A 15,795-nucleotide genomic window follows, 5' to 3' on the forward strand; every position below is an offset into this window, starting at 1 on the left:
CTAGTTAAGGCGATTAAAGCCAGTGCAACAAAAGATCAATTGCTGTATCAAAGGACCCCTATTCTGTCAATAAACCACTGCTCTCTTACCACCATAGGGAGGGTGAGGATTGGGGGGAGCTTTGGAAATCACTCTTCAGAAGTCTACTCTCTTAAGCTAAATGCTTCCTTAAAAAGTAGTCCAGCCAGAAGCACGCAGCAAAATCTACAAACTCAGGAGGTTCTCTAAAATTTGGGGTATTTTTCTCAGCAACAATTAGCACAATTACATTATTTCAATTTGAATACTCATATTAATGTATTTCATCAAAGTCACAGGGCGCCCCCTCTTGCCTTCCCCCTGACCCTGTAGGGCAGCAGGAACTTTCACATTAATATGAAATATCTATAATGTATATATCAGTTAGACCTCACCTCAGGTATCCCCGAGCCACAGGCATAGGGAGCAAATACCTTCACCAGAGAAACTGCTAAGAAGGCAAAGCTCAAAGCCCAGAAAATGTACATTATGTAGTTCATTATGTATGAACCTGGACCCTAAAAGCAAAAATAAAAAACAAAAAGAAGTCAGAATATAAATTTGACGTAGGAGCAAAATCACTACTTAAAATAACCCAGAAGTACTCTTGCTGCAAGTACACTTATGTACACATTTTGAGGGACAGTAATTGTTACCAAGTCACAAAAGAGAGAGTTTTGTTTGAAAAGCATAAAGTCATGACACCTGCACATCAGCAAAGACTGGGTTATACAAGGTAGAAAGTGTTCTAACACTTTATCTTAAAAATAAAAAATAAACATAGCACAGGTATTTTTTTAATAGCTATGAGCTGCTAAAATCTGCTGAATACTGAGTAAATCTTTATTTAAAAAAATCTGTAGTAGAAAACATAAAACCAATCTACTCTTAGTTATCGGCGAACACCACAAATTTCATTTTTAGCTTTTTATGTATAGCTATGATCGAAAATAGAAATTCTCGTGTTATTAACAGTTCCATACTCTCGTAACTTCCTTACACCTGCAACACTCCAAGCCCCCTTGCAATGCATGAAATTCGCATTTATTACACTATAACCTATTAATCAATTCAAATGCTGAAAAATGGAGCAGACAGTACAATCCAAATCCGTGTTTAGTACCCTAACCTTAAGACCATTATTTTCTTTCCATGTTCAGTTGAGTTGTTGAGCAAGCAAGACCATCAAAGAATGGGCATATACTTACTTCTGCTTGCCCAATTATTAGTTCTGCCCATGTTTTCCACTGCGGACATTTATCTCTCTCTTCAAATGTGGTTTCATTTGAACCCCAACAACACTGTTCATGGTTAAACCACAAAGCACTAAGGCAAATGCCTTCCTTTAAGTCAGTCATCCAGTCAGCAGCAATGTCAATTAATCCTGCCAATGCCCCTGTTTAGAAACAGTTTTGTATTAATATTCTGGTAAATAGGAATAACACACACAGCTAAAATGAAGAAATGTGCTGGTATTAATTGATGTAAATTGAAATTACAGACAATAATTGAAATTTTAAAGAAACAGACATTTAAAATATTACTGATGTCCAGGAATATATCCTATTGGCAATATGGTAAGACTAGCATTTGCTGAAGAATCTAGTACCTTGTATATTTCCCAAGTTAAATGCATGGGTTTTTTTCTTTTTTTTTTTTCTCTATGCCACAATTCTTCAACAGTCCACTGAAACTAAAGAGTTAAGAACCAAAGAGGACTGATACATTTTTGTGATGAAAAAGACAATAGACCTTTTGACAAAACTACCTTGCCATGCCTCAGAGAACTCATGAACTATTCTACTACGTTTTGTACAGAACAGCGTATTTGGAGAAAATAACTTTTACCTCACCAACAACAGTTAGAACATAAATAAAACACCAAATAAACCCTGATGACATTCAGGTGATCCATATACAAAATGACTTAATTCTGTAACATCGTGAGCATGTAAAATTCCTATTGCGGGTAACAAACAGTATAGCTACTAAGCAGTTCACAAACTCAAAGCTTAAGAGGGATTCTGTGTTGTAACTACATGCAGAAAATTTGCTGAAGAGTCCTCAAAAAATAGGCATTACTTACAAAATTTCTTCAAAGGATTTAAAAAAATGATTTAAAAACCCCTTTATTTTACAAAAGCAAAATAGTTTTTCAGGGCAGCAGTATACTGAAAAACTACTTCTAAAGTCAGTATTTTTGTGAACATGTACAACTGTTAGTTATAATTTACTATTTTTAAGGTATTAATCACTATTAGAAATGAATCACTCTAGAAAATATCTAGAGACAGCCACAATTTACTTGTGTAAGTTGGTAGCAGAGAATTACCTCTGATCTACTAATTTATATTTACTAATCTTGACAGACTCTCAGTTTGAGATCCTGGGCCAATCAAAGTCAAAGTCAAAGGCAGTATTTCAGTAGAATAAAATTTCAACCAAATTAATTAAAATACATAAACATAAGATCTCCCATGACTGAAATCAAGGTTGTACCATTTAAGATTCACTAGACACATACAACAGAAAGCAATTGAAACTGAAAAAAACTGAAAAACCTAGGAATGTTCATGGCCAGAATTTGCTCGCTTTGTTGCTCAGAAACATAGTAAAGCAATTTTAATACACATAGCGGCTTGGGGACTGGAAACACAACACTGCACTTTCCCACCCAAATTATCACAAGCAATTTCCAGTAATTGTAACTCCCAGTTTGTACATTCAGAGGTATATAAACATGCTACAAACTTTGCATATATATTAATTTATATGTGGTTTGTGAAAGTGATTATGTATATATCTAAGTAGTAATTATACAGTTACTATGCCTTTTTAACAGGCATAGCCATACTCTGCAACTAGTCCAATTTCCCCAGCATTTAATCTAAGTTCTCTGTTTGAAATACTTTTTTGGAAAAACTGGGCACAAAGTTTGTGACTTCTCCCTCCTGCACATTTTGGTCACTCCAAACTATGCTGACAGAAAGCAGCACTGCATGACAGTGGGGCCACAAACTATCAGATTATTTTAGCTGTAAAACTCATCCTAAAAATACATTAAAAAGAAAAGATAGAGTTGAAGTAGAGGCCAACAAACGCTACCTATTAAAACTAGTATTTTCTGTGTAACAACCTCTAGAAAGGTATGACATACATATATAGCTAGACTTTGCTCCTGTATAAACACATGCTTTGCAAGGAAGTGTGTTTACCAAAACCACACATATACCAGAGCTACTTTTTGGTCCATATGGAATAAGCTAATGGGTTCAGTAAAGTTCCTAGGGGGGGAAGGAAAAAAAAAAAAAATCATAGCAGAAAAGCCACCTAGCACAATCAATTAATACACTTTCATAAGAAATCCTACAGGAAAAAAGCAAAATTTAACAGGAAGGGAGAACACCAAACTCAATCACAAAGAACATTGATAGTTAGTAGATGGAAGTTCAGTAACTCTGACAAACTCTCACTAAATTCAGTAAGGATTTTGTTTTCTGTTTGATTAGTAAACCCTCCCCTCAAAACGCTAAAGCCTGTAAATCAAGATAGCCAACCTTTTCCTTCCCTGATGGAATTATGGCAGTAGTCTGAACCAGCTCTTATCCAGGTTGGTGGATAACACACAAATGAAAAGTACAGTAACTATACTTGTTGACAAATTTAAGAAAGAAATCCTCTGTTTTTTAATTTACCTGATGCCAAACCAGTTAGTGTGACTACTAGCCATCCTGACCATGCATCATACAAACTTTTTGTCATCTCCCATGCTGATTCTTTCTTCTTGCTGTTAATCTGTAAAGAGAAATCGTTATGTATACTTGTATGTGTTTCTGTAATATGAATAGGAGAAAAAACGCAAGTATGACATACAAACTGCTTGATGCAAGCTGCAGGCAAACATATCCTCTCTTTAAACTACAAGCATTCTCCTTGTAGTTAGTGCTTTACATAGATAAATCAGCTTCGTTATTCAGACACCAAACAACTGACAGAGGAAAGTAAATTTGCTTAAATTAATGAACTAAAACCCAGGAAATGCATTATTAGGATAAATTAATTCTTTCTATGATACACATCTAAAACATGTAATTATAAAATCATTTCTGTCCTAAATCTTAAATTATTTTTTGTTGAACCTCAAATAAACTGTTAGTGTAGTACTAACCTATTCCATACAATTCAAATTCTTAAACTTCTATTTCAAATACAATCATCTTTCTTTTACCTTTAGACTAAAAACCACACAAAAATAAAACAAACCCAAAACCTGGATAATTACATTATATACTTCTACACAACTATTACTAATGACATCTATTACTAATGACATAAAGTTATTGCACTGAAAAACCAGTAATTCTCATTTTAGCCTGATTTACTTTACTTTGTGCACTCAGCTGAAATTTGTGCATAGCTTGTTTTATGATTAAACCTTCATTATGTAATTGGATCCTATTCTTATGATTTTTTCATACTGTAAAAGGAGGGAGAAAGTATGTGCAACAAACAGGAAAACAAAACAAAACAAAACCAAAACAAAACAAAAAAACACCCAAGAAAGCACAATACTAGACACGGAAATCTAGAAAAATATACCATCCCTAAAGCAAATAAATATATTTTATAGTTTCCTCTGCATTTGAGAGATATCAAACTTTTTTTTTAATTAAAAATTTGGTTCTACAGTAGCCTGTCTTTCAAAACCACCATGTACGCATTCCTCCTTCTTTCTACATCTTTGATTACATGGCCAGTCTTACATCATTCAGGGCATATTTATAAATTTCACAGTAGTTCTGTGACTCTAATCTGTGAACTGACTTGTCTGACTTTTCTGGTCTCAGACATTAAAATGAGTAACAGCTGTGAGACGTCACCCTAGATAACCTATTTCCAGGTGTGATCTGCCTTGCCAGGATATGGTCAGGCCCAGCATTCTATCCAACGGCATATCCACTAGCCACTAACCTACACATCTGCAGTGTAAAGATGATGTTGTGTTAATTACTGCTTAGACATCAAATTATAAAATAAAGTATTACATGGAAAACACCTTCTTACTTTTCACTAAAAGCATTCAAACAAGGTACGTGTTCTCAAATCCATTGTCCACAGATCTCTTTTCCTTAAAAAAGCACTAGATAGTGCAATTGTGGATGTTTTGTTTTTTAAACTAGTGTAAGATTATTTTTTAACCATGCCAAAGTAAATCAGCATATACATCCTATATTTGCTTCCAGAAAGTTAAAAATGGTGTTTCCAAAGAAAGCAGAATAACACTACAGTGTTGTTACATCAAGGAACCTCTCCCCTGACCCTTCCATACAATTATAATTCAATTTTAACTATTCACTTTGGTCATTTAAAAATATTTTAGGAGAAATCACATCTCTAAATCTGTTCTGTTTTTAAGGTTAATTAATGTAAGCATCCCCCAAGTTTAGTAGTAAGGCTCTAAATAGCATATTTCCTCCTAAAATGCTATTAAACAAATCTATTACAGGAATGACAATATCTAGCATGTTAGTGACTAATATAACTTGAGTCCATTTCGTGAAAGAACTCATTGCAGGGCACACCGATACAGATGAATGGCCTGAACTTTGAAGATCTTCTAAAGAAATCAATAGAGGACAGGAAAAAAGCAAGTTCTGTGATGGGAGAGTGGAAAGGACATTTACCATACACATTGAGACCACTTTTTTGTTACGCATATATACACCGATGTAAGTGGTTTAGATTGAGAATTTTAACTTTCCATAATCCAAACAACCGCAGCACTACATAGCAGTAGCACAGATACGCTTGTGTCAGTATAAAAGCAATATACATCAGCGCTCACTTTTCCGTACAAGTACCACCGTAAGCACTATTGTACTATTACAAATCAATCTACACTGGAAAATAGCCTTAAATATACTAGCATGCAAAAAAGGCAGTACTGTAAAAATGTCAATTGGGTGATGGGGAGCTATTCCCACTCTATTAAATTACTGTTTCCTTTCCAAGTTATAATACTGTTGCAGGACTGCAGGTATCAATGAAACAGTGCTTTTTTAACAGCATTCAAGTAGTTCTAGCTGATGTAACTACTTACAAATTTGAAGTATGCACATATTTGTATGTGTTACTAGACCAGACCTTAATTTCAACATCCAAAAAAACCATTTTCCAAATATTGTTATTTATCTCAAGTACCCGTCTATGCCTTTCTCTGTCTTTGCACTTCTCCCGAACCCAATCAATGGTATGGAAGTCATCGTATGTTCCTACTCCAGGAATTGGTTCATCCAGAAGATCCAGTAAATGTGTTGAACTGTTGATACTTCCTCCATTTGTCATGGTATAATGAGTTCCTGCGGCAGAGGAAAGACAGGAATGAATTAATTCTCCAATAAGTGAAATATTCTAATGTTCATAACACTACAGCATATAAAATTTCTGAACAATTAAGACACTTCCCATAATATGCATATTTTACTTCATTTAAGTCTCTCAATGTTGCACGTCACTATTTTGTTCTGTCACTCATCTATAGGTTAAATCTGCACGTTAGTGACTTTGTATTTCCATTGGTTAAATACGAATGTACTAGTCAAATTGTTGTTGTTTTGTGTGCAGACTCCAGAGAAACTTCAACAGAACAAAGTGGAAAAAACAAGCAGCTTCGACACATGTTTAACTTGAAGTTTATTTCAGTTCATGAACTACCAGAGGAAAATCTGACTGTAAGGAAACAAAACCAGATGATTAGATATAAAGTTCACAGCGCTTCCGTAAGTTGTCAGTTATTTTGAACTATACATACCATTGACTACCAATCTATCCTACATGTCTAAACCAAACCTAAAATACATTATCAACAGATTATCAGTCCAGCTAAAAAGTTACAGAAAGCCAAGCAAATAGTTATTTTTTTAATTTTTATTTATTTATTTCAGGCAACTCACAGAACAGCCCTCAGTCATGAAAAGTTGGAAATACTGTATAAAGAAAATGTCTTCTACTCATTTGTCATCACCAGCTAGTTCCTTCACAAGCACCTTGCATAGCAACATCCCCAACAGTATTTCTTTCAGTGACCAGAGTAAGAAGAGCAACAGGACTACTGAGAATTTTTCCCTTTTCATAAGTGATCAAGAAAGTTGTGGGGTTTTTTTAAGCTTTCAAACATCATCAATTCTGTAGTATCTTGGCTTTTTTTGAGTTCCTGTGGTATATTTACAGACCCCAAGTATAATTTTCTGCTGGATGGCTACCTAAATATAGCACGGCCACCATTTGCCCACCCAACACAAACTGCTTCTGCAACAGTAACTGCTATAAAGGGAACATTTATAATGAGGTTAATATAGACAATGATTTAAAGACTGGTTACTCTCACTTGTTTGACTAAGAACAAAATAATTTGACAAACAGCATATGGCGTACCACAATAATCTCTATTCTTAAAGATGTAGGCCTAAGTTGGCCAAGACTTCTATCAGTTCAGACAGGCACTAGAATTCATTTCACTAGACTGACACTGGTATGGTTAGGCAGGTGGGGTTTGTCTGAGTTGGGTTTTCTTATTTGGTTGGTTGGTTTTTTGAGTTTTTTTAACTGCAGGCTCAGCTTCTTGTTGTTGTCAGCAGAAGTTTCCAACTTACCAAAAAAAAAAAAAGATCTTCAGAGGGCCTACCTGTAAACTTCCAAATGCTACGAATGCTGAGTTCACCAGCCCCAGCTCTCACCAGCAACAGACAATTAGATTTATGCATAGGTAAAATGTGCTTTTTCCCTTTAAATTTGTGAAGTCTGAGATCTAGCAGAAGCAGCGTGACACCTGGCATTATACTCAGACCCAAAGGTGTGCCTCAGCCATCTACTGCTTGAGAGGTCTCGTTTATGCCTGCTATATAACACAGTGTTTATTTGCACATTTTCTTAGTGGTGAAAGACAACACACAAGAAAATAATACAAAAATCCTCTTAAGACAAAACGCAATCTAAAATTTTGAAGATACACAAACTCCTATTCATTACATACACTTTTTTTTAAAAAAAAAATCTTAAAGTAAAAGAAGAGAATGCAAATGCAAGAGACAACTCCTCAACAATGCCAATACCATTCTCTCATGCTAGCCTGGCTGCTTAATACTTTCTTAATACTGGATTTTCCCCCAGTCTATGCCATATTAAATTCTCCCTCATCTATTCACCACAGCTAAGCCCTGTAAACCTCCTCCCAAAGCTGCTGCTAGTCTCTCTCAAGGCAGATGTAAAGAAGCATTACCTATGTTTCCATTAATAAAAGGCTAACAAGAACAAATTAAATCAGATTTGCTAATAGAGGTGATTGTGAAAACCTTGCTTTAGGATAAGGGATTCAATTCTCTTGCCATTTCCAATTCTCATAACTAGAAAGGAAGTCTAAGATACATGTCTGGCTAGCTGAAAGGGCAAGCCGATCTTGTGGAAGAGGAAGTAACAAAATTCACACTGTAATGATTAGTTTAGCTCTCAAAATTAAAAGAATAACAGAATACATTATGAAAATGTTATTTTTACATGAAATTAACCTCCTTTTGCAAAGCAAGGGGACATTAATTAAATTCAGCCACAGTTTAAATTCCTACAAAGTAACAATGTGATCCAACAGTTTCCTGAACCTGAGTGATCACGGTAGGACAAAAGCTTGCCTTTGCCCCGGAGGAGTTGGTTTTATGCCCTGCTAAATATGAAGCAATATCAAGCTATAAGGAGCATTCAATCCTATGCCACATAAGGCAAAGGGGAGTTGAGAGTTATAAATGTATCACAAGCAATAACAGATTATTTTACGCATATCACAAGGTGCTGAATTGGAATTCTCTCCAGGGAAACCATCAGGGATGGCACCATACTCACTGCACCAGACCCCAAGCAGAACTTGAAGCAGACTACAAAGAATGGTCATTGCCTGCATAGAGTAAAAATCCCACTGAAACTGTGTCAGGTTCCTACTTTGCCAGCATTTGCTGGCACACCAAATACTGGAATATAAATTATTACTGTATGATGGGGAGGAGACACAGAACAAGATGTGAAGCTGAAGAGGTAGTTTTGATGAATACTGCCGAGAACACCTGATACAGTTAAATAGCTATAATCTTGTACTAAGTGAGAAGCAGGCAGCAGTGATACCCTGCATTAGTGTGTGGTAGAAAGGCTGCCCTATAGAGGACCATGAAGAGGACAGCTGTATGAAATCTAATGCTCTGTATCCAAGATACGTTAGTCTGACAGCAGTGGGAGAGGACATCCTCCAGCTAGTATTATGATCTATGTAGCATATAACTGCTCCTTCCAGCTATGACGATAATGATTCTCATCAGCATAAACACATGCAAATTCTCATCATTTATTGCCAGTTTCATCAAAGTGTTACTAAATTTATTTTCAACTCAATAGATTTTGTTAAAATTCTTACCATAATATAGATTTTTCATCACAACATTCTGATCTCCAAGCAAGAAATCATCATTACCCTGATAAATTGTACCATTTAGCAAATGTAGCCTTCTGGACATTCCCAATGTTCAGAAAGTATTCCCCTTCCTTCCTCCCCCTCTTCTCCAGTTCTCAAGTTTCAAGACACTTTCTCAGGCTATACCTCAATGCAAGTGTTTTTCATCAAAATACAAGCAGCCTTAGCCTTAAAAACCACCACAAGCACTTAGCACACAAGATATATAGCTATGATAAGAAGACACCTCCATTTTCCGTATGTACACACCTGAGCCATTCTGCAGCTGTAAGGAAAGTAAAGCCTTCTTTTTGTTACGTATGAGTTTGCTTAAGACTTAAGACTTAAGACTGGGAAGCAGATGGTAAAAGTGGCAGGCAGAACTTTTATTATTACTGTTATTCCAAACTAACACGTTACTACAGGGAGGCAAATACTAATATATTGATCCTCTCAGGGGCTCACCGGAACGTACAACTCACAGGAATCCTTACAAAGCAAATTCAACACAATCCTTCCATACTTTGCAAAACTAAGGTAGCTGGCATCCCTTTATTAGCACACTCTTCTCCAATAGCATCTTTAACAATCCTGTATTCTCAACACATAACTAGCAAGCTGCTGCAATCACAGACTGCAAGCTTGCAGACAGTAAGCTTCTAGACAATAAAAGCAACATGCTTCTTCAGAGAAAGGAGATTGTCTCTTTTAGGTGATTCAGTCACTGTAGGTCTTGCCTGAACTACCTTTTAGGAAGGCAGCTGACTTTTATTATCCTTTCATGCATGTAATTCCAAGCCTTTGGCACAACCTTTTCTCAGCAATCAGCTCTGGTAGTGCTGAAGAACTGCTTCAACAGTGAAGTTGTTAAAAAAAAAAACCAACAAAAGCAAAACAACAAAAAACTAATAAAGAATATTGCATCATGCTGAAAGAAAAAACCTGTAATAAGCATTAAGGTTAACAGTAAAACACTGTACTTTGGGAGATCTGACCAGAATGAGGTACAGCAAAACCAAACAAACATGCTACATGGACAAAACTGGAAATAGATTCCAACATCATAAAAAAGCTCTCATCTCTGAAGAAGCAGGGGTTTGTTGTTTTTTTTTAATGAGAATGAAAAAAATACAATCCAAAATCACTTGAGAGGATGCTATGCCTGACAGAAAAAGCAGTCTTTACGATATTGCTCCCGTTCATTTCCCTCTGAACATGAAGTTATACTGAATGGCTGTTAGCTCCCAACACTGATCCAACCTCCTGCTTTGCTTAGCTAGTCCCTCCTGACGTAAAGCAGGAACAAAGTAGTTACAGAACTACTATTTTGCTATACTCACACGAGTTGTTGTATACATTAGATTCCTTCTTGCCTTATGTCCCCCCCAGGCAAGGAATCTCTCTTCTTTCATATTCTATATATGTGCCTCACACAAGCAGTCTTCAAACTTGATTGATGTTGAAACTATGATAAACATGACAAAAAGCTGATTTACATAGATTACACACAGCATTTTTCAGGTGCCATGCACAGCATTTTCAAAGGCTCCCTCACCTCCTCTAGTAGTGATCCCATACCCCCTTGTCCTTTTGCAACTCAGTAGATTTCTTTCAGATTTGAAAGCAACCCTGGGCAACATGTAGCTGATGAAAGTCGTGGGTTTTTTACGAAAAATAGCTGGTAAGTTTTTAGCTAATTCATTTAAAAAGAAAAATATCACGTCAGCAAGGACTAATACCTTTAAAACACGAGCAGACCATTACTGACAATTCACCATGGTACAGTTAAAAAATTTTCAAGATAAAACATTTTAAATCACTAACAAATCAAAACCTGAGTTGCCAACATTCATACGCTGTTGCATTTTTCACTTCACAGATCTCTTGGAACAAGTCCCCAGTGAAGGAACCCAGTAGATCATAAAGACCTTCAGGGTCCTACTGTCCTGCCCCTAGTATGAAGAAATGAAGAGCCAGTGGACCTGGGTTCTTATTTCTTCTTGGTATTCTCTCTTCTGGGGAGGCAGTGGGTTCCAGTTTCCACATTCAATGATTTAAAAATCCCACTGAAAGTACACTTAAAACACCTTGAGTTAAAGAAATGCGGGAGCTAGTGCTTCACAGTTATCTGAATACACAAGAAAGGGGTTCACACAAGAAAGGGTTTTGCAACATACTCGATGCTCCTGATTCCTGCATAACTGTTCAACAATCCTTCCCACCTCTTTCCTTGCGTGCAGTGTTCCTTCTTTTCTCATAAAATAATGAGAAGAGAAACATCAAGATTTAAGACAAACGCTGCATCCTGGGTAATCAAACGGTGCACGATAGATTTTTATGTGCTTCTCCACCATGTGATTATCTGAACAATTACCCAATATCACCCAGAGAACAAATCCACACAACTACAGCCTCCATAGAGAATAAGGAACAGAACTGAGATATGAACAGGCTCAGAAGGGTGGCTAACAGAGTTAAAGAGACCGTAATTCTATGATAAAGTTTAAGACCCCTTTTATATGCTATACAGCATATGATATACATCTTCTGAACGTACATCACAAAATACACTGCTCTGTTTCAAATTGAGCATATATCAGCTTACTCTGTTTTATGAAATGAGACATATCTCTCAGGACATGTTTACACAATAAGGCTGAGCTGATCTAACAGACTGCTGTCACCCAAATCAGAGATCTTGCTCCCCCTATCTCTCCCTCCCATTCTTGGTCACACACTACCACTCTCACCCTTGGATCAGCTCTGTCACCCTCAATCCGACTGCACAGTAAACCAAACAAACATGCTAATCGAGCTAAGCAGACAAAACTAACAAAAAAAAAAAAAAATTCTGCCATTATACAGACCTGGAGTCAAGCTTCTGTGCTGTCAGACAACAAACAGAGTGCAAGAGCAAGAACTGAATGAAGAGATGGGAAATGACAAGCAAGTTCACCCCCTTCCACAGCAACAAACTGTCAGACTAGTTATACTGAAATATATAAACGCACCCTTGGGGTCTTGTTAGATTTTCATTACATCTTTCTGCTGGAAACAATTCAAAACTTCTATATAAATATTAATATCCAGACACTATACCGTAATATCCATTTCACAGAGCTCAAAACTCCCGAATGTGGCTACATTTAAAAACATTTCACAGTTGTGAACACAACAGATAAACAATGTCAATATTGGAGTCAATGGCAGAGCAATAATAGGACCCAATTTCTCAAAGGTATTTCTCTACAAGCTACGTAATTGCTAACTCTTACAGCAAGACTACACTAGTTTGCTGCTGCTCACACATCCCTTTTTCTAGACAGTGCACAACTACACTGTATTCCCCTCAGCAGCTGTCGTTCTGGCTGACAGCAGCGCAGCGTCTTTCATTTCTGCTACTCCGAGCAGTGCGAAACAAGGGGAAAAAAGAAAAAATGCACCTCTGTGAGTGAAAATGAAGCTAATCAGTTTACACCAAAGGCTGGAATAAGCTCTCCCTGATCATCTCATCTCCATGATGACATGACTATCCAAACCCGCTGAGTGCTAAAATCAGCAGGGGCTGTATCCGGAGACCAGATACTAATCCAAGGCTTTGCTTCACCCGTGTGTCCTTGGGTATTAAGTGGCAAGGGGAATGGAGGCGGGGAAGGACCCTGAATGCAACGCACACCATAAGGATCATTTACATGTGTAACAAAGAAGATTTGTATACACAAGATACGTGTTAGTGCCTGAGCTTCTTCCTGTCTCCATATTCAACCCTCAAAATATGAGGCTTTCAATTAAAAAAGAGAGACAAGAAACTATCATCAGTTCATTTAAATTTATCTGTAACCACTCAAGAAGAGTCATTAAGCACTATTGTCTTTTCCTGGCTAGAAGTAATTTTTGAATTTCAGAATCAGAAGCACAGCACGCCATGCCAGAGTGCTATCATTCGCTCCTGTTTATGATCAATGATTTTGAAGTCTTTGTAATCAAGTAATACGTTCCCCTTTGTCTGTGTGCTGGTTTTGGCTGGGATAGAGTTAATTTTCTTCACAGTAGCTAGTGTGGGGCTATGTTTTGGATTTGTGGTGAAAACAATGTTGATAATACAGGGATGTTTTAGTTATTGCTGAGCAGTACTGACCCAGCATCAAGGCCTTTTCTGCTTCTCACACCACCCCACCAGTGAGGAGGCTGGGGGTGCACAAGAAGTTGGGAGGGGACACAGCCGGGACAGAGCTGACCCCAACTGACCAAAGGGATATTCCACACCATATGACATCATGCTCAGCACATAAAGCTGGGGGAAGAAGAAGGAGGGGGGAAATGTTCGGAGTAACGGCGTTTTGTCTTCCCAAGTAACCGCTATGCGTGATGGAGCCCTGCTTTCCTGGAGATGGCTGAACACCTGCCTGCCGATGGGAAGTAGTGAATTAATTCCTTGCTTTGCTTGCATGCGCAGCTTTTTCTGTCCCTATTAAACTGTCTTTATCTCAACCCACGAGTTTTCTCACTTTTACCCTTCCAATTCTCTCCCCCATCCCACCGGGGGGGCAGTGAGCAAGGAACTCTGTGTGCTGGCTGGGGTTAAGCCACAATGGCGTGTACCTACGAATTTTCAGCCTGTCTCTTCAGTTGGCTCTTCTAAACTGCATCAAAGGCTTAAAAGCACAAATTGGTCTCTGCATTACAACCAAAATGCACGAAAAAATGACTAAACTATATATACATTAACTGAAAAAAATCAGCTGGAAAAAATCTGATAGGTAGGAAACAGGAAGACTCAGAACAAGATTTGAAGCACAGGGAAAAGAAATAAAATGCTTTACCAAAGTACTGAGTGATAATCCCCTCCTCTCCATTTCTTCTGCCAAAGAAAAAAAAAAAAAAAAATATCTGGGTCTAAAAATAACCTTTAAAAAAGCAGGAGTCAAATGAAAGCTGAATAGTAGCACCTCAGAGTTAAACCAAGACTTTTGAAGACTTGCATCCACTGCACGTGCACAGGAATCTGAGCAGGCGGCAAAGAGGAGGTCAAGTATTGCTCAATGTGTATAGCGTAATTTAAAAAAAGAACATAAATAGCTCTGGCTTTTTACTTTAGGTGGAAGAAACTTCTGTTTCTATGAATCAGCAGAAAAAATGGCTTTATTATTACAGATTTCTTTTCTTGTAGTCTTAAGCGCAGAATGGACTATATTTATTTAGTTACGTCTATAATGAACAGGGACTTCAGATATGCAAGTGAAGAGTTATGGGGATCCCCACACTACTGAATTTACAACTTAAATAGAAGATGAACAGTGCAGGAAGGACATGAGAAAAATAAAAGGTATAAAGATATATGAAGTTACATAAAGCAAATATTACAAAAGGGAACTAATGTATCATCTAACAATGGCCAAGGCAATAAGAGTTAGAACAAAAGAAATTTAGATAATCAGATTTCCAAGCGCTGCTGCTGCATGTACGTAAGAGCTACTTACTTATACGTTGTTTTGGAGGGCAAAGACAGGATGCAACAAAAATAATAATTCTGCTAATATGATTATCCCTATCAGTCCATGTTCAGGCCCAAGAAGGGCATAATCTTGGTTTGTTCATTAGCTTTTTAAAATCTCAGATAATAGTACATCTCAAAATGATTTCCAAAATTGAGAAATACATGCCTAATAGAGAACCTTATCAATCATACAGCACATGCAGACAGATAACCTGTAACTACCTACAAAGAACTGTAGTTATCTCTCATGGTACTGTTAATCACCAAAGTCAAATATGCTAAACTCCTAACTGAAAATCCTTATCCCTTTTTTATACTAGGAACCTTGAAACAAAGTGCAGCAGAAATTCAGTGCCATAACCATGCTGAGCGTCTCCAAGTAATGCTTTTTCTCAAAGCACTCAATGTTAGACAACTATAATCATCTTGATCCCATTTTCCGTCATAAGCCTGTAATTAGTCTAAAACTTAATTTTATTACTCTCCCTTTGCTACCAATAATATTTCAGGGTCAAAGTCTAGCTCTGAGCATGCGTACACAACTTTCACACCCATTTACTTCAAAGGTCATGCTGAGAATTTCCGTCTCTATTGGCTTTTGATTTATCTACTAATTCTTAAACATAAGAGACCCATAAGCAGAAATGCAGCCTAAAATACAAAAGTATAAGTTCTACCACTTAGAGGATCTGAACTGGCTGAGTATGTATTGGACTCAAACTCCTCCTAGGATATTATTAAATATCCTCTGCCCCACAGCTTATGATAACAGGTGAAGCTGGGGGGGGGG

At 37.1% G+C, this 15,795-nt stretch overlaps 1 protein-coding gene across 3 annotated transcripts in view; it reads right to left on the reverse strand.

Moving 5' to 3' along the window:
• Nucleotides 1-15,795, reverse strand: part of CLCN3 (chloride channel, voltage-sensitive 3) — a 37,984-nt gene that overhangs the window by 18,123 nt on the left and 4,066 nt on the right. For 2 of the 3 annotated variants that reach the window (XM_009582705.1, XM_009582704.1), the window contains exons 1-4: nucleotides 6,220-6,381; nucleotides 3,714-3,813; nucleotides 1,227-1,414; nucleotides 414-536 (exon numbers count right to left, since the gene is read on the reverse strand). In XM_009582705.1, the coding sequence (XP_009581000.1) occupies nucleotides 414-536; nucleotides 1,227-1,414; nucleotides 3,714-3,813; nucleotides 6,220-6,363 (555 nt within the window). In that variant the 5' untranslated portion in view covers nucleotides 6,364-6,381. Of the gene's footprint in view, nucleotides 1-413; nucleotides 537-1,226; nucleotides 1,415-3,713; nucleotides 3,814-6,219; nucleotides 6,382-15,795 lie in introns of those variants that run through there. The other variant, XM_009582702.1, reaches the window with a different exon arrangement.

This window comes from Fulmarus glacialis, unplaced genomic scaffold, assembly GCF_000690835.1.
Source record: "Fulmarus glacialis isolate BGI_N327 unplaced genomic scaffold, ASM69083v1 scaffold3278, whole genome shotgun sequence".
Classification (NCBI taxonomy): domain Eukaryota; kingdom Metazoa; phylum Chordata; class Aves; order Procellariiformes; family Procellariidae; genus Fulmarus; species Fulmarus glacialis.